The sequence below is a fragment of the Physella acuta genome, unplaced genomic scaffold, assembly GCF_028476545.2.
Source record: "Physella acuta isolate Inbredline_101_S28 unplaced genomic scaffold, ASM2847654v3 ptg000548l, whole genome shotgun sequence".
NCBI classification, from domain to species: Eukaryota; Metazoa; Mollusca; class Gastropoda; family Physidae; genus Physella; species Physella acuta.
In genome coordinates this window covers 550,669-573,698 of record NW_026732067.1, presented here as the reverse complement: position 1 = coordinate 573,698, position 23,030 = coordinate 550,669, and the positions used below count along the sequence as shown (strand labels likewise).

Sequence of the window (23,030 nt, the reverse complement as noted above, 5' to 3'; positions counted from 1 at the left end):
ATGTGTCTGGACCAAGTCTGTGATCATGTGACCGGACATTGTTTGTCCTGTCCGGCTGGATATCTCGGACAATTTTGTAACCAAAGTGAGCATGTAACGGACAAATTGTAAACTATTGCCATAGTTTGCCATAGTTGAAATATTTCAAATTATTGCCTTATCCAGCAACATAATGTACATATTTTAGATTAAAGCTTAATAACATACAACCCTGAATATATTTTCAATATTGGATTAGCGATAAATGACTCACAAAATCTACTGAAACGCTTACTTTTTTTAGTTGAAAGCTTTTATTTAGTTCGCAACGTCTGTTTGTATGTTAGTGGATTTATCTGAAATATTGTAATTCAATTTCGAACTACTTTTAATTCAGCGATTTCGTTCAAACTTTCCAGATACATTCCACTTCTACGGCAATAAAAAGTCTATTTTTTTAAATTTAATTAGATGTTTAATTAGTCATAAAAATTACTTAAACTGTTTTGAAACTAAGGGGAGATAACAAAATTAAATCACTTAGTAGAATACTATATAAATATCGGAAGGAAGATAACTAGCTAGACGCGACAACCGCGTCTGCCGAGCTGTGGTACACGCCGGATGTTTACAAACGTAGAGCCGGGTCGAATTAGTGAAGGGTAATAGGGGCAGATAATAAAGAGTTTAAAAGATTTGAAAATTATGGGAGGTAGCAACATTAAGAACTATCCTTCTCTTGATCAGCTTACTGTTGTCTGTAAAGTGTGGTAACGGGTAACGGAGGCTGCTTTCAAGGGGCCGATAATCTTCTTATTGATATCGATGGTGTTTTAAAGGAAATATTTTTAGTCGTGTCGACTTCAAAAATTAGGAGTCACTTAAAAGTGGAAATTAAAGAAATATAAAAAAAAAGCTTTTAAATGCACTGAAAATAATATTAATTTTCTTTCTTAAATAAAAGTTTTGCTCGCTCATGAGATCTTTGAAATATTTTAGCGACGAAAGCTTTTATTAGAGAAATCAAATCAAAATGATATTTTCTTATTTCCAGTCCATTAAAATAAAATAAAAAGATTTGTTTTATTACATCGTTAGCATGTCCCACACACAGCCATGGCTATAGCTGCAGCCAGACTTGTAGTGAAACCTGTGGGGGAGACGAAAGCTGCAACCACACAACAGGGGCGTGTCTACATGGCTGTGTAGATGGGTATCATGGGGAGGCCTGCCAGATGTGTAAGTGAACACCACTACATTTGTACAGCTCATTTTTGTCTATTTGTGTTCTTTGACGAAGTTGGAGCATAATTCTGCTTAAGTACTTTTATATCTAAACTATGCTTTTTGACATAACATTAGTGAGATTTTTGAGTGACCTTTAATATTTAAGTCTTGGGTAGGAAATTAACTAAAATACACTATTGTGAACAATGTACTAAATTGTATTTTTAATTACTTCCACTTTATTTTTTTCTATTGTATCAACATCATTGTGCAATTACTTTAATAAGTTCAGCTTATAAACAAAATAGAAAAAAGCCAGACGATTTGTGGTGATTCGCTCCATTTAAGAACTTTTGTCGTTTTAGTGACTTCTGCCCAGAGAAATTTATTAATACCATGTAAAGCGGTAGGCTCCAGAAAAAAACATCTTCTTAACTAATAAGCTTTACTTATTTATTTGTGTGTATCTAAGTTAGGGTAAAATGAAAATATTTGAAGTTTCGAAATATGGTATGGTGAGATACCATTAAAATTAATGCTGAATTTAGTGGTATTTCAAAATACACAATTTTGGAAATTCGAAAAAAAAATCTCGAGTTTTTTTGTTTATTACAGAAACTAGCTAGCTGAGTCTATTTGAGTTAGTTAAAGTAGGATCAAGTGTTACTTCATCAATATATATATATATATATATATATATATATATATATATATATATATATATATATATATATATATATATATATGTTAATTTTTGAACGTGGGACCTCCACAAAAGGTAGTTTTTTTCAAAATGGCTGCCATTTACTTGGCAACTATATGTTAAGAAGAGTCCCTGATGCATGCAATAATTTTTCTATCAATATCTTAACTTAGATGCACACAAATAAATAAAAAAAAGTCGTTTTTTTTTTCCTGGAGCCTACCCCCTTAAATTAGTTGCGTCACTGTAAACAGTTTGTTTACGTTGTTTGAACATTGATTATCATTCAATTGTTTTTAATTGCATGATTTCAAACCAATTTTATTAAGCTAATTTTATCGTTTTTAAAATTATTTTAATTATTTAAAAAATAAACACAATTCTAAGCAATGGAGATTTTCTGCGATTATAACTGAACACTTATTATATATCATAATAATTATTTTAATACAAAATGTAAAAAGAAAAACACGACGATTCAATTTGCTGCCACTTCCGTAAAATCTATCAGTTTATTTATAAATCTAGAGCAGTGTCACCCTACTTAAAGCGCCATTAAGTCAAATACTATACAAAGATCAGTCAATAAAATACATTAAAGAAAAAATTTGATTAAAGTTACTGCCCCCAAAATAACCATTTTATTTAACAATTCTGTATCCAAGTCTGCGACGACAACACGTTTGGAGCAAACTGCAGCTCTGCATGTAGCCAGCACTGCAAGCACGTCAGACAACTAGCCAATCAGCTCTGTCATCACATGACAGGGGCGTGTCTAGCCGGCTGTGCAGTGGGGTATGACGGTCTACAGTGTACACATGGTAAGTCTTGTAAAAAATGGATAACGACCAACAAAAATTTAGATTAATTTTTTACCTTTTTAAATGAAGCTATTTCAACGCTACAATGCTATGAATCATTGCATTGGTCCTTTACTTATTTCAATTATCAACAACAAAAAAACATTGGTTCATGACGAAATGTCGCAGCGCTAAATAATCTAATATAAAAGATAACCTGCGATATATTTAAAGTTATACGTAAATCAATGTAGAGGAATGTCCGAGTTAAATTTGTATGTATACAAATTTACCAGAAATAATGTGAATACTGCTGACTTTTCTCTCGTGTGTATTGCATTTATGGAGAATGACTTAAGCTTCATCCTTCTTGAAGATCCCAACACCTGATATTGGACAATTACTTTGTTCTTTTGTAATGAAAACTTAAACTTTTTTGAAATTCCATTTAATATTAACATGGACATAACACGCGTTAAATGATAAGGCTACGATACTAGATGTGAAGAAAATATTCGGATGTAACATAACGATAGACATAGGGACAAGGATAAAGTTATTAACATGGATAAAACTCCCCAGAATGTCGAGAAACGTACTACGGAGTTGACTGTAAACAGAGATGTAGCCACAGGTGTTTGAACCAAACCTGTCATCACGTCACTGGTCAGTGTATGGTCTGCTCTAATGGGATCTGTACAGAAGGTCAGTATCAGCTATTTGGATCACTTTTCAAATTTCGGCCAGTTGGCAGAAGTAGGTTGCGGTCAGCATTTTGAAGACTTAAATCCCCGGTCCTAGGTGCTTTGACCACAGGTGCTTTGACCATAGGGGGTTTGACCATAGGGGGTTTGACCACAGCGGAGCTTTGACCATAGGAGCTTTGACCATAGGGGGTTTGACCATAGGGGGTTTGACCACAGCGGGGGGTTAACCATAATATATAAAAAAATATATCGTACAAAAAACGTTTCTATTTTATGTGTGGGTCCTTTGTAATTGTGTTGGTCGATTAAAATCCCATGCATTCGCTCAAACGTAAGTAAATCTTTGTTATAACACATGCAGGGTTGGGCAAGTAGACAAGAACATTTTTTCTTTCTTTTTTTTATTCTTAAAAATGTAATAATGCACTAATAAATAAAGTCAAGCAAGCCCGAGAATTAACGATGAAGAAATGCATGATTTGAAGTTATAGCACGTAGCTCAACATACAATTTAAAAGCATGTAGCAATCGAATAGACATTGTAAGAAGGTCACACTCAATACTTTATTTCTTCACAAAACTAACCCTCTTCAAAAAGACTGCTCACCTACCTACTACGGCACCAATTGTACTCAGACCTGCAGTAACAACTGTGTAAATCGCCTGTGTGACGTCAGAACTGGCCAGTGCTCGAAATGTCCAGATGGAAAACAGGGAATTTTTTGTGAAAATGGTGAGAAAACGAATGTTGTTCAACATTATTTGCTAAAAATATTAAGCAGTTAATTAAACAAATTATATATATATATATATATATATATATATATATATATATATATATATATATATATATATATATATATATATATATATTTATATTTAGAGAGAGAGAGAGAGAGATAGAGAGAAAGCTAGTAAATCCCGTTTTTTTTACCTAAGTAGATTGATAGAAATACTAGCTACATGCAACTATAAAAGAGTATTGCAATGTTCACCGGGAACCTAACTGTGAAGCCGTTTAAAAACACAAACATAGTTTTTTGTGTCCGTTGTGTTTCCAGCTTGTGATGGAACCCACTACGGCAGCAACTGCACAGAGCTCTGCAGCTCTCGTTGTGTCAACCAGTCTTGTTACCCAGAGAGTGGTCAATGTGTCCAATGTCCATCTGGATATACAGGAGATTTTTGTGACGACGGTGGGTTCGTTTTCGTTTGTTGCTTTTTTAAAACAATATTATAACGTGCGCATAACGCTTAGTATAAACATGCTTTTAATTAATTGCTTTTCATCTCTTTCTGAAACGTTTTAAATTTTTAAAAGATACCTAAAATGTAAAATTAAATTGTTAATCAATTAATTAAGGGTAACGAAAGTGTCCAAAAGTAATCTATGTTACATTAAAATTTTCTAGCCTTAAATAAAATAAAATATACTGCTTTCAAATTAAAATACTACTTTTACATCCCAAGCTAGACTGTCCAAGTGGACACTACGGAAAAGGCTGCCAACAAAACTGCAGTGAGAAGTGTGACATATCTTTGTGTGACCCAGTGTCAGGGGCGTGTCTGTCCTGTCCCCCGGGGAAACAAGATACGCCCTTGTGTGAAGAAGGTTGCTTTGACCATTTTGTTTCATTGTCGCGTTTTATTTCTTCAGTTTAATTAGCTAATGTTTAAAAGCAAATATTTGCTAAGTTTTCAAACGATTATCGTGAATATCCTCTGTCTTCAATAATGTTATAAAGTGCTGGTTGAACTGGCGAACGTCCACACCACCATGATCTCAGAACTTGAAGCTAGAGGTCGCCAGATCAAATGTTGACGCAACATCAGAGAAGGCATTCCTTTTTTACAAAAAAAAAAAAAAAAAACAAGAATACCAATTTGATATTTTACAAAATTTTCTTCTGATAGGATGCTATTTTATAATGATAACTAAACATGTTTACACAAACCTTAAATTTCTAAAGTTCAGTACATCAAATAAGAGTTGTACGGATAAATGGACTTATCTACAAATCTGAGTCTCAACCATTGATACCATTGTTGTACTTGCCTGCATGTTATAATCATGCAAAAAAAAAAGATTAAGTTCCTTGTCCGTAAATGAAGTTAAAAGCTTTCTTTCCATTAAACCAGTAGTTATAAACCTGTTTGGAGGTATCGAATTCAAACAGCTTCATATGCTCATTCACTGAACCCTTCTTACTAGGAAATACAAATATGATTTTTCCCCAAAAAAAAAAACACGATAACAAATATTTACTGCCAATCAGCTTGACTTAAGTTGCTGACTTTTAGACACCAGTTCCAGAAATGCGTGGCTTCCGCCTAAATTCAGCGAGCTTTATGTTCTTGTATTTTCTATCTCCCGTCTAGTTTCGCCACCCATGTGAATCCATATTGTACATATTCGTCCAACAACTGTCATTTGCTCGACATGAATGGATTAAAATATTAAGAAAGAAATTAAGCGACGTAAAATCACGAGTTAGAAGTCGAATACTGTGCTACAATATAGAAAAAAAAGTATATTCTATCGTCCGCACTTAGAAAATCCGATCGCAAATCATAAGTCTCGTGTGTATTGATTTCAGCCGATCACATGAGATTTACTCACAGAACGTCATGGGTTCAATGGAACCCAAACTAAGAACCACTGCATTCAACTTACACGTTGTAATGCTTCTGAAAGAGTCCACATGGATACATTTATTTTTGTTCAAATGAATTGGGTTTTTAAAGCTACAAGGCAGAGTTGACGGTTGCCTTCTGTTTACAGACTGTCCCCATCTGAGCTACGGCAAATCGTGTAGTGAAGAGACTTATATGCAGTTTACATAGCGTTTTTCTTTACCTACAGACTGTCCCCATCTGAGCTACGGCAAATCGTGTAGTGAAGACTGCAGCAAGACGTGTGGGGGAGATGGAGGCTGTGACCCCAGCACTGGCCAATGTACACACGGGTGTAGGGATGGCTATCAAGGGGCCTGGTGTGACCAATGTGAGTAGTTCAATGACTCATGTGATTAAATCGATTACCTATGTAAATAAAAGACTGAACTATGTAAGTAAATGAATATGAAATATAAGAAGTGGAATGAAATATCTAAGTAACTCTGCCAACGCTATATATAAATTATATATATATATATATATATATATATATATATATATATATATATATATATATATATAATATATAAAGCTCAGTTCTGTATGTAATGCATTTGTATGTCGTTGGAATTGTACGATTTTAAGTGTTAGAAAAATTATCGTGCGCATTTGTCTAAATTTATGAGCTAAAAAATTACCATTGAAAGTGTTGGGAAATAATTTTCATTTTTCAAATTATAGTAATAATTGTCGGCATGTTCATTAAACACAAGTTTTAAAAAAAATATCATCTTTTACAAAAATTCTAATTATGTCTTTATTTAGTCCTATAGCACTTACTTCCCTTTGATAAATTAGGAAAAACACAATTACTTCCCTTTATAAAAAACCATTGCATTCCGTGAAAATAATTTACTTTTTAATTACTTTGTTTTGGTGTTGGGAAAAAAAATAATTACATAATTAGCGGGGATTGATCAAGTGCAAATGTTGTAGGTATTTTACGGATAAGCTTGGAGTATTAAAATTGTTTATTAAATTGAAACAGGCGCGTTCGTTTAAGTGAGTGCAAAAGACTGTGAATAAGTTGGGGTACTATAGTCGTTCATTAAGCTAAAACAGGTGATTCCGCCCCGGGCGTTTATGTTCGCGTTAGTGTTTTCTTTGTGTTTAGGTGGGTTTGCGTTAGTGGTTGCGTTTTAATTTGGTTCGTTTTTGTTCTTTCTTTTTTCGTTTTTGTTTGTGTTTTTTTTTGTTTGGGTTTGTATTTGTGTTTTTGGTTGGTTTTGCGTTTGGATTTGGTTTGTTTTCGTTTGCTTTTTTCGTTGATTTTTTTTTGTTGGTATTGGTGTTTGTGGTTGGGTTTGTTGTTAGGTTTTTGTTTTCGTTTGCTTTTTTGTTTGTTTTTTTCTTTGTGTTTGTATTGGTGTTTGTGGGTGTGGTTGTGTTTGTTGTTAAGTTTTTGTTTTCGTTTGTATTTGTAATTGTGTTAGCGTTATGTTTGCGTTTTGTTGTTTTTGGTTGGTTGTGGTTTGGGTGGGCAATGCCGGGTTTATGATGATTACTAAACACACAGGTAATGGTCTTTAACAGAAAGGTTTTTCACAGAAGCCAGAGCAGGGCCTGGCCGGGACGGCTAGTATATATATATATATATATATATATATATATATATATATATATATATATATATATATATATATATGTACATGTAGACTGTGCTAACGACACATTTGGACCCAACTGTACCTCAAACTGCAGCGAGTTCTGTCAACCATTTCGTGACAAGTTTTCAGCAACTTGCCACCACATAACAGGAACTTGTATTTCCGGCTGTCAACCTGGTTATAACGGTTTACTGTGTACAGAAAGTAAGTCATAAAACCACTAGTTCAGCGGAATACTACTAAAACTATTGATGTAGAAATAGATGATAATTATCATTTACAATACTACATGAGTTTGATTAAATAATAATTTCATGTCCTTTACCTTGCAACATGTGCCCTGTTTTCTGCTGATAGAATGCGACCCAGGCCACTATGGTGTTGACTGTAAACAAAGATGTGAATGTCCTGATAATTTGTGTGATCACATCACTGGACAGTGCATGGAGTGTGATAATCATGTCTGCAACATAGGTATATAATAAGAATAGTTGATCGCAAATCCAACGTTATTTTTTATAATCAAAAGTTGTGTGAAATTTCAGATGATTTACATTGTATTTGGAATAAGTGATTACTAGTTTTCTGAACTATAATTTTGAACAGAATTAAGTAAATCTTTTATAACGTCAGTATAAAATTGCAGTATGCCCAGCAAGATATTTTGGTGTCAACTGTTCCCAAATCTGTGACGAGCGGTGTGTTGATCAAATGTGTAACAGCAAAGACGGCAGATGTGTAGATTGTCTGCTGGTAAACTTGGGGATTTCTGTGAGACAGGTCAAGTATTATCTTCTGTTAAACATCACGAGTAATGTATTGAATCAACAGTATCTTACAGAAACTTGTAGAATTGCTGTTGTTATTTTTCTTTTAAATTTTAACCAGAGTGTGCCGCCACCTACTACGGAGAAAACTGTAAACAAAGATGCTCCAAAAGTTGTGTTGACCAGTTGTGTCACGTGGAAAATGGTTCCTGTCTCAGCTGTCCACACGGCTATACGGGAATCTTCTGTCAGATGGGTAGGAGAGTAGAGTCAAGGCTTTTTTATAACTATATATATATATATATATATATATATATATATATATATATATATATATATATATATATATATATATATATATATATATATATATAGTGCTAGAGCGACAATGCATTAAGTGTATTCTATTTTAAGTTTTTTAAATAAATGCGTCTGTTAAATAAATTGATGTTATACCATTTCACAGGCTTAGAAAAAACAACTGAAATCCTTTGCACAGACGAAACTTCAGATTGTCTTTTCCAAGTTCCAGATCAAGTTTCGGGCAAGTATTTGCATATATATATATATATATATATATATATATATATATATATATATATATATATATATATATATATATATATATAATATGTCAATGTTTTTTTTGTATTGAAAGAACACAGTTTAAAATTCACATAATTAACTAACATGAATTTTAATATACGTAGGGCTACAATGCTGTCTGCATTGTATTTTAATATTTCCAAAATGTACATCGTTATATGTTTTCGTAATTATATGGGCTTTCATCTCCACCGCTCAATTAAATTTAATTAATTCTGTGGGTTTTTTTTTAAATTTAAATTATGATTCTATTTTAAATATATTGTTTGTATTGTCTTTAAAGCTCCACGCAGTGGCGGCCATCTTGGTGCTATTATTGGTTCAGTCAGTGTTGTCGTGCTCATGATACTTATTGGTGTTGTACTCTGGTGGAGGTTAGTGGTGATTGAAAATGTCTTATTAGTGAGAAAATGCAAATTAAGAAATACAACTTATAGGAAAGTTCAGCAACAAAATATGCTATATTCTAATTATTTTAACATGGAACTACGCATTGCAGTATTGAATGTTTAAATAGGAGAATAAAGGTTCAAGGGATGGGCAGGAAGATGGTTTAAAAATACGTTAAAAAAGGAATTGTGAGTAGACGATTGTACATTGACAGTACATAAACAATCTTGTGATCTCAGTTGGTATACCTTTCTAGACACACTAACAAACACTCTACAAGAGTAGGTTTAGGAGGTGAATTATTCTAAAACACATCTTTGGTCATAAATAAACATACGGGTGACTAAGTTATAATTTTATGTGTAATTAATTTCCTCATACATCAATTTTACATAGAGTTAAATCTTTATTTTCAATACGTTAAATTGTGAAGGAACTCCTAATTTTATTAGAAACTTCATTAACTACATAAAATACATTTTCTCCATTGTTTTCTAAAGTTTTCTAATGTTCTTAATGTTTTCTAAAATTTCAAGTGTTTTGAATTAAAAAAAAAAATATTTTCCTACAATTTCTAATGTTGTTTATTACCTATAGTTTTTTTAAAAAGTTTTCTGATGTGTCCTAATGCTTTCAAATGTATTTGATGTTTTCTTATGTATGTTATGTTTTTTATTCTTTTACTTTCTCGTATTCGAAGTATAGAGGAAGTATTGTTATGGTGCCAAAAATCAAAATCGAGATTTTAACAGATCTCGACGTTTTACACCTCCCTGAGTCCGAAATTTGCAATTTTGTCCGTATGTCTGAGTATATGTATATATGTAGGTATGTATATATGTATGTATGTCTGTGAACACGATAAGTTGAGTAGCGTTACAGCTAGTTTGATGAAACTTCATATAAGTATTAAATCAAATTTGTATTTCTGGATTAACTTTCAGCGATTTCCGGTAACCGGATGTGGAACTTATTCTACTTTTGGTTTTTCAAAAGCCTATATCTTGAGTACTGTTTCAGATAGATAAACGAAATTTCACATTTAAGTAAAAGATCCAATTCTCTGTCTTCTGTTAAATTTTGAGTAATTCTCTCGCTCGTTCTCTCTCCCTCTCTGTTACGCTGTGTGCATGTGTGTGTGTGTGTGTGTGTGTGCGCGTGCGCGTGTGCGTGTGTGTGTGACTACGAAAACTTGATTATCGTTTCAGTTAGGTAGACACATTTCATATAAAATTATTAGATCATAAACGTAGGTTTCGATCAACTTTTGAGGAATTACCAATAACCAGTAGTTCACAGAATTTTATATTTATCCCATTCTCTTAAAGCAGTATTTTAATAACTTTTCGTCTGTTAGTGTTTTCTTAAATAACTACCTGTTTGTAACAATCTTATCTACCAAAATCTGAGTCTACCGGTGATTTCCCAGCATTTCTTTTTATACGAATATATAACAAAGATCAGGGGAGATGACTTCAGCTTTAGTAGATAACAGAAGGTTACAACAATATCAACTGCTTTACATGATTATTGTCGTTTATAGTTTTTATTGTGTTTTCTCCATCCCCATAAACAATAGAGTGAATAAACGGAATGTTCGGAGCACCGAAGATAACGCATTTATTAACATGATGTACAGTGAAGTATCGGACTTGCAATCTTCGACGGAACAGACAGAACAACCAAATAAAAATCTGAAGTTTTGACCTGCTCATTATAGTCGACCAGTTGTTTTATAGCACAGCTAACCCCAGTATTGGTTAATTAATTTTAAGCATGTGATATCAATAGTTGTTAACTAATACATTAATATATGAACAGACGTCGTTGCTTTAAATAATATTTTTTTCCTATTTATAAATAAAATGATTGTTTAAAAATTAATTAATCATGACAGTGCTAAATTAATAAAATTGAACATTGACATGTGTTTTTTTCCTTCTATATAATTAACGTTGGATGGAAAAATATGCATCTAAATTTAAGATCAAGAATATTTAAAGATTTTTCTGTACCCAAATACAGAAACATCACAAACCTCTTTTATTGTTATCTATTTTAGATTCATCAATAATTTATTGCAGAGAAACTGTGGACAGTAAATATGTGCACGCTTTAGCGTTCTATTCCCATTAGCTAGACAAAATAATAAAAGTCGCTCATAATATATCAGTTCAGATGAATAGATAATGTGGTCCTTTCTATGCCAAGTCAGGTAAACAGAGAAACTAAGTTGTTGAGACGTGAGTACGATCTATCAACTTGGCAATGTCATGGCACGATTTATAATGTAAAAGTAGTTTCCCTTTCAAACCTGACGGTCTATGGGGCAAATGAAGTAGAGTTCACTTGTTTCTGTGACCTCGGCAAATGAAGAGATAGTGTGGTCAGCACGTTGGTTGGACTCAGGGACGGTCTACTGACCTGAACCGGATTCGAACGCGAATTAGCAGTCCAGCTCTCTGCCGCTAGACCACTCAGTTCCACACGATTTATAATGTGACATCTTATAATTATCATAAAGTTGAGGCAAAAAAGATCTCATGATAAAACTTTCTTTAATCGGACAACTTTTCGAGTTGAATGTCTGAGCAAAAACTGCAAATATTAAACAACTCAGCAGAGTTTTTTACTTGCAACGGCAAATATCTCTAAACATAATTGACAAAGATAGTGTCAACATATTGTGACACCTTATAATTATTATAAAGTTGAGGTAAAACGATCTCAAGATTTCTGAACTCTTAACAAACACAACTAACAAACATAATAACATTGGATTGTAAGTAGAATTTGATCTTAGATCTATCTAAAATATAAAGAGTTTTTTTTTCAAGTTTCAAATATTTTATAAAAAAAAAACATAGCATCTATCTGAATATTGCACGTTACTGTTATAATTTTAAACTGTAAACACAGAAATAAAGCTCAACAGCATCGTAAGTTTCAGTGAACTTATCTTTTATCTGACCCTCTGCAAACCACAGACCCCTTTCCCATTATGTTTCCTAATATCTCTTCATTGAGAGATGGTGATGTTTAGACTTGCTTACACTGTCTAGTTGAGTCAAAGTTTGTGTCATTAATTTTATTTAACTACACTTGTATGCAGGGGTAGACTTACGGTAAGGACCTCCGTTATACCTGTAACTAATCTTTAATATCATGAGAGAATACAATAATTACCTGATTTCTTTCTGAATTGTCCACAAACATTCATAACATTTTCATCAAACTCTTGTGGAATTATTTTTGTTATTTTTCAACATAATGAGACTGGCACATAAATTACATTATAAATCAAAATTTTAATTATTGAAAATGCAAGTTGAAAACAATTTTTGTATCTGTAGATATCTGGCAACAAATCTGTAAACCACAGACTTAAATCATATCCTCTAACTCAATAATGTGTTTTGTTCCGCTTTTAAAGATTGATCTTTAGATAGGCCTGTGAACACTTGAATTCTTATTCGGCTGTTCTGTCGATGACTCTGAAACAAATTGCATATCCGAGACGTCGCTGTACAGTATGTTAGAAAATGATTTGTCTTTGGAGCTAGAAACCTGCTGTCTTCGCATCCTATTGTTGTTCAGGTTATCGGAAAAAGAAAAATGTGTAAATGACATTGATAAGACTTAACATGATAATGTTAAAATTATAGTTACTATAATAGTTATCCAATTTTTAAAAAATCACAACAATGAAGCCACGTTAAAACATAAGCAATAAGCCACCCATCAAATGTCTTGAAGAAAACTCTACGAAAATGTTATGATAAATTATTTGTTTTAATGTAGAACATAAAACCTTGGAATACAATAGAAAACATTGTGATATGTTAAATACATTTGAAAATATGTTAAATTAAAAACCTACTGATTACAGGTTAAATTAATTTTCTAAAAAATTGCATTTGAGTTCATACACAATTTTATATACCAAAACTAAAAATAAAACATTTTTAACTCTATGTCGTCTGATGTAGGGAATCCTTTATTATACACATTTTATCTTAAAAAGACTTTGACACTCGTGCACTTTATTTTATTTTAAAAAGGTTTGTAGTTCTTTATACCAAAGCTTAATTGGTTTGTTGTTTGTTGTTTTTGTTAGAATTTGTTTTAAAGTGAGTTTTTTTGGGAGGTGAGGGAGGGGGGGGGGGGCAAATATTTTATCTGGAGAGCTCTAAATAACAACTTGTCCATGTTCACATTTCTTGGCGTTCTATTTTTAAACTTCCTACCCACCTATCTGAAACTTCACTCAACTTCTACAATCAAACACTTCATACCACAATGCCCAGATTACGTTTTAAAATTTATAACCTAGAGTTTTTAATGGATTATCATATATATTGATTATTTGTTTTTGCATTGTGTCTCAGATAGCTGCAATACTTAATAAACATGAAAACCACCGCTTACCTCCCCATGAGTACAACACCAACAGGTAACAAGAGCACGACAACACTGACTGAGCTAATTAAAGCACCGAGTAAGCCGCTACTGAGTTGAGATACACCTCTCAAGGAAGATAGACAGTTTACCATATTAAAAGAGTTACTTGAGGTTATAAATAAATAAATAAATAAATAAATATTATATATATATATATATATATATATATATATATATATATATATATATATATATTTATATATATATATATATGTAGACTGTCCCTAAGTCCACCCAACTCTGATGGATACCTAACTCACGTTAGGGTAAGGAAAGGCGGCTGGGCATAGTGCTGACCACCTTATCTCCTCATATGCCGAGGTCAGAGAAACAATTGAATTCTACTTCACTTGCCACATAGATTGTCATGTTTGAAAGGGAAACTTTATATATATATATATATATATATATATATATATATATATATATATATATATATATATATATATATATATATATATATATAATATTAAGAAGATTCCTCAGCTATCAAGAAAACCTTATGCGAATTGTGTTTACTCACATAACTGGCAGGCCTCCCCATGATACCCCTCTACACAGCCATGTAGACACGCCCCTGTGATAGGGTCACAGCTTTTATTTCCCCCACAGGTTTCACTACAAGTCTGGCTGCAGTTAAAGCCATAACTGCCTGCACCACAGGCTGCAAAAGTTCAAATTATAGCTCAGTGGTTTAAAATATACCTTTGTTTAGTGTATATACAAGCAGTGGCGTAGCGAGGTCGGGTATTACCCGGCCGGTGCGGGACTTAATGGTGTCACCCCCCAGATGCGGGGGACAAACTATCAATTTTCGATTTGCACACCCCCCCCCTCAAACTTTCGATCTGCACCTCTTAAAACACTATTTTACACTCGAATTAATCACTTAATTAAGTGTAATTATCATTTTTCTCTATATATTTTGCTTTTTTTTTGCCTTGGTGTCACCCCCCTAAATGATGTCACCCGGTGCGGTCCGCACCCCCGCCCCTCCCCCCCCCCTCGCTACGCCTCTGTATACAAGTACAGGTTCAGTGAACTCACAATACCATTTTCATTATAATGGGTAGAACCTGGGTCAATGATAGTCGACCCTGTTTTGTTGTTTATGTTATCAGTTGCTTACGTTGGTCACAATGTTGTCCTATGAACCCAGGGTTACAGGCTAGACACGCCCCTGTCACTGCATGACACACGTGACCAGCACATGACGTATTACAACTCTGTTGACATCCATCACGAACCACACTCGATGAACAATCTACAAAAAAAAACCTATTAGCTTTAAAATTCATCGGAATTTTTATATATAACTAAAAGCTTACGTTGTAAAGGATGCATTACTGGTGTATTTTTACAAAATAATGAAAATGTATTTAAGTTCTCGATTAAGAATGGTAAACTTAATCAAAATAAAGGATATATATATATATATATATATATATATATATATATATATATATATATATAAATATGTGTGTGTGTGTGTGTAATTAGGCTATATTTTCTTTGCATACATGAAAACTACGTAATAAGTTGTATACATACTACCTAATACTTAAATACGTTTTTTGAAATACAGCTATAAAGTTTGTTGTATGAAAGGCTGGTAAAGTTCAGACTACTGAAATAACTTTTTAATCTCCCTTGTATAGCTGAATAAAGAGGGGGGGGGGGACGGGCAATATCTGTAGAAACACTTGAGTCTGACCACGAAAAAAAAAAGGAAGGGTGCGGTCAAGAAGACCTCAGGTCAGCACATAAGAGAAATCACTAATAATTAAATTAGCTTTTTAAAATTGTATTCTAATATCTTTCCCCTGAATTGTTCATATGATTGTCTTACTGGTATTAGCGAATGCAAGTTCGACCAAGTCTTTTAGGCAAAATTTTGTATGAATGTTGCTTCTTTGAATTGGTGAGAGGCTACAATCCATTCAGAGAAATAATTCGGAATAAGTAGTTGCATTACTTGTGCAAAATTTTTGTTCACCATTACGTTATTAGTTATTGTAAATTTGACAGTAGTTCCACATTGTCATTAGTTTTTACTACCAATTTATGTTTTTAAAATTGTGTTGTAATAAAAGTAACCATATATCTATATGTAACTTTTGAGCTATTTGATATAAATTTCAGTAACTGTAGCCTATGGTCTGAGGTACTTTTATATGGAACTCAAAATTGCGAATGTTTTAAATAACATCTTAGTTTTGAAAAGTTTATGAAATTAATATTAAGGAAGGAAAGTATTTTTTCACTCTTTTCAGATCTTCAGGAGACAAAACTCAGACACATACAACAAAAGTTGTTAATTATTTGTTGGCGCAGTTATCTGAACACGTATGTTCACAAAACCCGCATAATACATGGGAATACATCATGTCAATGGAAAACTGGAGTAATGGTTTGTTAATCGAAAACAACGCATTAGTTGCCAACTAACCATGCTTAAAACAAATTAAACATACTTTTTAATACCCCCCATGCTCTTTATTCTACGTTTATAATTTTGCATTATGACAATCAACATTTTAAAACCCCCATTAGCACATTACAATGATCTCAACAAATACATTTTAAAATCTTATGTTGTCTAATATGTTTCTGCTAAAATAATAAAAAAACAAACAACTATACTATATATTGCTAATCGCCGCCTCCCTTACACAAGAAAGATTTCCTCAAGCTACACAAAATCTATATATATAATTCTCTTCTGGGATCAGTTAGAAAACAAGCTGCAAGCGCGCCTTTGCAGTCCCCTCTCTTCCTCTCTATCACTACCACCCCCACCCAACCCCCACATGATCTGGTGAGCGGTGTTCACTCTGTTTACATTTTACAATCACAGAGACGGGTTTGGTGACGGCTATTAGGGGCAGATAATTTAGTTTGAAACGATTTTAAACTTAGAGGAGGTAACTAAGAGGAGGCTGCTTTCACGTGTGTGGGGGGGGGGGGGGGGGGGTAGTGTTTTTAAGCAAATATTTTCAATGGCAGCATTGGTACTGTCGAATTCACAAATTATAAATTACTGAAAAGTCGAAAAAAACAACAACTAAATAGCGGCGTATGATACGCAGCGGGTCGGCTCGTGTAAAATAAACTATGTGTTTTGTGTAGATCAAATGTATTCTTACTCACCTCCATAGCACATGCGGTGACATTGCGTGCAGCGACCACTGAAGTGGTGACATGTTTTATTCAGACATCTGTCACTACATCTTAGTAAACAATATACACCATAACGGCCTGGTGAGCATACTGAGGAAGTACAGAATGTATCAGGAGTATTTTTAGAACAAGTTCAGAAAAGTACAGAATGTATCAGAAGTATTTTTAGAACAAGTTCAGAAAAGTACAGAATGTATCAGGAGTATTTTTAGAACAAGTTCAGAAAAGTTCAGAATGTATCAGGAGTATTTTTAGAACAAGCTACGGAAGTACAGAATGCAACAAGAGTATTTTTAGAACAAGCTACGGAAATACAGAATGTAACAGGAGTATTTTTAGAACAAGTTCAGAAAAGTACAGAATGTATCAGGAGTATTTTTAGAACAAGTTCAGAAAAGTACAGAATGTATCAGGAGTATTTTTAGAACAACTTCAGAAAAGTACAGAATGTATCAGAAGTATTTTTAGAACAAGTTCAGAAAAGTACAGAATGTATCAGGAGTATTTTTAGAACAAGCTACGGAAGTACAGAATGCAACAAGAGTATTTTTAGAACAAGCTACGGAAATACAGAATGTAACAGGAGTATTTTTAGAACAAGTTCAGAAAAGTACAGAATGTATCAGGAGTATTTTTAGAACAAGTTCAGAAAAGTACAGAATGTATCAGGAGTATTTTTAGAACAAGTTCAGAAAAGTACAGAATGTATCAGGAGTATTTTTAGAACAAGTTCAGAAAAGTTCAGAATGTATCAGGAGTATTTTTAGAACAAGCTACGGAAATACAGAATGTAACAGGAGTATTTTTAGAACAAGTTCAGAAAAGTACAGAATGTATCAGGAGTATTTTTAGAACAAGTTCAGAAAAGTACAGAATGTATCAGGAGTATTTTTAGAACAAGCTACGGAAGTACAGAATGCAACAAGAGTATTTTTAGAACAAGCTACGGAAGTACAGAATGTATCAGAAGTATTTTTAGAACAAGTTCAGAAAAGTACAGAATGTATCAGGAGTATTTTTAGAACAAGTTCAGAAAAGTACAGAATGTATCAGGAGTATTTTTAGAACAAGTTCAGAAAAGTTCAGAATGTATCAGGAGTATTTTTAGAACAAGCTACGGAAATACAGAATGTAACAGGAGTATTTTTAGAACAAGCTACGGAAGTACAGAATGCAACAGGAGTATTTTTAGAACAAGCTACGGAAGTACAGAATGTAACAGGAGTATTTTTAGAACAAGTTCAGAAAAGTACAGAATGCTTCAGGCGTATTTTTAGAACAAGTTCAGAAAAGTACAGAATGTATCAGGAGTATTTTTAGAACAAGTGCTTATTTCTGCGAATAGAGGAAATATTTAACGTATTTATATCCTCTCACATCCGGTCAATGATAACTATAATATAAAGCCACTAGGTAGTGTGTCAGTCCATCCATCCGTCACTTTGTCTTCGCTATTGTAGAGCTAGGTTCTAAAAAATGCCCATGATGCATTCGGTATTTCGATAGTGCTTATATCCGCCATCGTTGGAGAAATTGTGCAAGTGCTTATATCGTCTAACATCATGTTACTATATTTAGCTTCTATTTATAGGCAAACAATTTTTTACAAAATTTTATTTAACTTGCTTTCTCTGTCTGTCGATTCTCTGTCGTCAGTCTAGATCGAAATGCCAGAGCGAAATTTCGGGCACCTCTAGCTGGCAGATTCATTTCGAAATCGGTACGTTAGTCAAGAGATGAAGACAATGCAATGTGACATTAATTTGAATTTATTGGATGCCTAATTACCTTTTTATGAATAAATTCATATATATATATATATATATATATATATATATATATATATATATATATATATATATAAATATATATATATATATATGGCCTATATAAGGAGCGGAAGAACAGAAAGACTGAACGAAGAAACGGGCACATTGACAGATAAGCAAAGAAACACAGACAAACACCAAAGCAAGTGGACAAACAGACTGACAGATCGACAGACAGACAGAGAGACATATGTTACCTCTACTTTTTTCCTCATTAATCGAAAATAAAAAAGACCCTCTGAAATAGACAAACAAAACTACCGTCGCCAAAGCAGTGTTGACTCCTGACTTCATGACGGGAACACTCCCTACCCCACTGATCGTCTGTTTTGAGACTGCTCTTAGCGGTCATGCGTCATAAACAAGTGCGATGGTTGAAGCATCATTTGTTGACATTTCACTTATGCGCCCAGTCTAAGTGAAGCATACGCAATTTTTACCACATTGTACATGATTAGACGAACACAAACAATATTATGTTGATGTTACTAAAAACAAGTAGGCTACATCGCCAAGTGCAAAGCAGTGTTTCTTTCAGCCAAGCGCAGTCTAATATGAATTGGATAACAAGCAGTATAAAAATCTTGCGATTAGAGAGCACCGTACGTCTACTGAACAGTGGTGTTGGTCCGAAGTTTTTGGCGGAACACAGGATTTTATGACAGCCATTAATAGCAACTAGAGGCGTTGCTGTTAGAGTCACGTGGTCAGGTTGTAAGTCTCTGGTAGGTTGAGAGTCATTTTGTGGGCCGTGTGTTAGGGTTGATGTCCTTGTGGTGGGGTTGGAGCAGGTAATCAGACATGGTAAATATCACACGTCGCTTATTAAAGTTACGACTTTGTTTAGTATACATAATAATACATGCAGGAAAAAAGAAACCAACACACACACACCGACATAATTATATATATATATATATATATATATATATATATATATATATATATATATATATATATATATATATATATATATATATATATATATATATATATATATATATATATATATTATACTGCACGCTCATGGGCATCAGGACGGTAGCCTGGACAAACCCGTGCACCAACTACTATGATAAAGGAACTATAGCACCTGCTTTGTTGGCATTTGAATAACTCAGTTCTAGAAAACAAGATCATGCGTCTAAAAATACACGATCGGCAACCCATTGATGAAATCCTCTTAAATATTACGACAGCCTTTCTCCTCAGACAGCAGCAACGCGCGGGACGGGTTCACACACTTTTGTTACGTTTTTAACTGTATTCGTCTAAGAATGACATTGAAGATTGCTAAAATGAAAAGCCTCGCCGTAGGATACTAGACGTGTAGATACGCCTCTGGGTATTGTAAAATGTTGACATGCTGTGTTGTTGTAAGTTACCATCAGACATGTTACACTGAAGGTGTCGCACATAACAAATAATGTCAAAACTATTACAAGCGCCCATTTCCTGAATGTTACGTCATTGTATACAACACTTCATCAGCGAGACACAACTTGAACTTTCACCTCTACCCAGTTCTAAACTGCTAACAAATTATTTTAAAGCCATAACTAGGTAATATGCATCGATAATAAATCACACAAAACTCACTGACTTTGACAAATTAACTTAAAGGTTAAATTTTAAGTTAAAATAATATATCTTTTGATGCAGAAGTAGTTACAATAGTGACCACACCGTGAATTTATGCACATCTTTAAAACTCAAAAACTCTATTTGGGTAGATGAAGTTTATATATATATATATATATATATATATATATATATATATATATATATATATATATATATATATATGTGTGTGTGTGTGTGTGTGTGTGTGTGTGCGTGTGTGTTGGACCATTAATTCAACTATTAACTTTATCAGACGTGAAGGATGTCTAACCAACAGACCCCTGACCCCTAAGTTAGCCACATAGGTTCCGGGGTTCCATCCGGACACTAACCCCGCGTGCCTTACCCCGATATTTTAAAACGTGACGATCGTGCTCTTGATCCAATTCTCTGCTGCACGCTCTAGGTGTCCACTTCCATATTTGCATGCATTATCCCCCCCTCTCCCACCCGAGGACAAGTGAAGCCGTATTATAAGTGCAAACTATGCTTTCGGATAAGACATTGTAATGGGGACGACGTAACAGTTAAATTTAAGAATATAACAAGTAAGATTGATATTTTCTAATGTTTGTAAGATACAAAAAGTCGACTCACAGATTGTGAGGACCAGGAAAATAAACTTTAGAGCAATGGCTTTAACATGTATAAAGTAACATCAAACAATGTCCGCGCTCGCGTTAACACTAGAAAAATACAAAGCATCCTGGCTACAAGGCACTAAGTGCGACCAAAATACTTTTAAATATTCCTCTAGTTGTTACAGTTTGACATGTCGTAAGTGGTGGATGAACCCAACTGTTCCGCCGACACTTGTTTTATTTCCTGTCACTTACGTAATGTCACTCTAACACTGCAAGATTTGATTAGTACGATTTAACATGTTTCCGACGGCGTCCAATGATTTGTGAAGTACAATTTTTATATATTTGACACTTTACTTTACCACGCTATTGACTACCTGTTTTAAAGACGTTATCTGTTATCTACTGTTGAAAAAAAGATGAGGTTCTAAGGTAAATAAAAATACACACTGCCAGATTGTGATAATAATGTGATTTTCCGGATTAAAGTTAACAATCGTCATCTTTTCCAGAAATAAATCACATATTTTTTCATGACATACTGTATTATAATTGAAAGCGATTGTCTCAACAACAAAGAAAAATGACGGCGCGTATATGCATAATTTTACACTATAAAATATAAGCCACACAATCATAATCGATTTAGAGAAATACAATTGCATCTCATACAGAGTTTCTACCCCCACCCCCCCCCCCCCCCGAACGAAATAGAATTTATATAGAAAACCTATACTTTGCCAGTGCCCCCCCCCCCCCCCCCCCACACACACACGGAAATTGTTGATTGATATTGACATAGCAAGACATTTGATAAAAGGAGACAAACTCGTCATTGTAATACAAATTGTTTATTCTAAGTTATGTCCCTTTGCAGTGGCGTCACTGGGTTAGGTGTACCTGTTGCTCTAAGCACCCCCCTTGTGATGGTACTTCCCCATTGTTTAGTCATACTATAAATAAACTGCTGAACACAGCACATCATTACAAACAATAATTTAATACATAGCGGTAAAGGCACATTTTCTGTAAACGTTTAGTTAAGAATACGATGTGAATAAAAGATTTTGGTCCCTTTTGAACACTGCAACCTGTCAATATAATAGATCAACATTCACTGTCTACACGATATTTTGTAGACTATGTAGCCGCTTAATTTGAAGAAATAGTATAATTAAATCGAGCTTTCAGTACTTTTCGAATAGCCGTACCTATATCAGCCTTAGCGATGGTAAACTTGTTGTAACGATGGCATAATAGTTGAGTGGTAGAGGCTCATGTTCGTATCCCGGCTGTTGTCAAGTTTCCCTTTCAGATGTAACAATCCATAGGGCAGTTGATGTAGAGTTCAGTGGCCGGCAAGATGCGCAACGGTAAACTGCGCAACGTAGAAATGCGCACAAAAAAAATTGTGCAAGGGCTTTTTTTTCATGTTCTTAAATCAAGCATATATAGACGTTATCAAATAATGACCACATGTACATGGTAGCAAAATAAAATATTTTTCCACGAAATATGAAAAAAAAAATAAGGTGTATTAGTATAAATTAGTTTGTATTTGCGCATTTTTCTAGTTGCTCAGTTTTCCGTTGCGCAGTATTCCGTATACGCATATTACTGGGCAGGGGCGTAGCGAGGGGGGGGGGGGGGGGCTGGGGTGCGGACCGCACCGGGTGACACCAATTAGGGGGGTGACACCAAGGCAAAAAATAGCAAAATATATAGAGAAAAACTCGAGGGGGGGTGCAAATCGAAAGTTTGAGGGGGGGGGGGTGCAAATCGAAAATTTGAAAGTTTGTCCCTGGGAAGGGTCTCTATGCCTCTGGGGGGTGACACCATTAAGTGCCGCGCCGGGTGACACCCGACCTCGCTACGCCACTGTTTCTGGGAA

General features: G+C 34.0%; 2 protein-coding genes and 1 long non-coding RNA gene across 3 annotated transcripts; 2 read left to right on the top strand and 1 right to left on the bottom strand.

Annotated features, from left to right (window-relative positions):
- LOC131946223 (multiple epidermal growth factor-like domains protein 10) lies at positions 1-6,428 on the top strand. The gene is made up of 8 exons (XM_059306898.1): positions 1-85; positions 1,078-1,218; positions 2,575-2,730; positions 3,292-3,414; positions 4,015-4,149; positions 4,478-4,612; positions 4,891-5,028; positions 6,280-6,428. Exons 1-8 carry the CDS (start codon positions 1-3, stop codon positions 6,426-6,428), a joined length of 1,062 nt encoding a protein of 353 aa, XP_059162881.1.
- Positions 6,429-8,344: 1,916 nt separating this feature from the next.
- LOC131946197 (uncharacterized) lies at positions 8,345-9,014 on the top strand. The gene is made up of 3 exons (XR_009387673.1): positions 8,345-8,479; positions 8,588-8,722; positions 8,933-9,014. It is a non-coding gene; the product is annotated as an uncharacterized LOC131946197 (long non-coding RNA).
- Positions 9,015-12,829: 3,815 nt separating this feature from the next.
- Positions 12,830-19,238, bottom strand: LOC131946195 (multiple epidermal growth factor-like domains protein 11). The gene is made up of 6 exons (XM_059306848.1): positions 19,130-19,238; positions 17,074-17,193; positions 15,053-15,187; positions 14,447-14,587; positions 13,891-13,987; positions 12,830-13,045 (listed from the first exon to the last, which is right to left on the bottom strand). The coding sequence occupies exons 1-6, from the start codon at positions 19,224-19,226 to the stop codon at positions 12,904-12,906; spliced, it is 732 nt and encodes a 243-aa protein (XP_059162831.1). The 5' UTR covers positions 19,227-19,238; the 3' UTR covers positions 12,830-12,903.
- Positions 19,239-23,030: the final 3,792 nt, after the last annotated feature.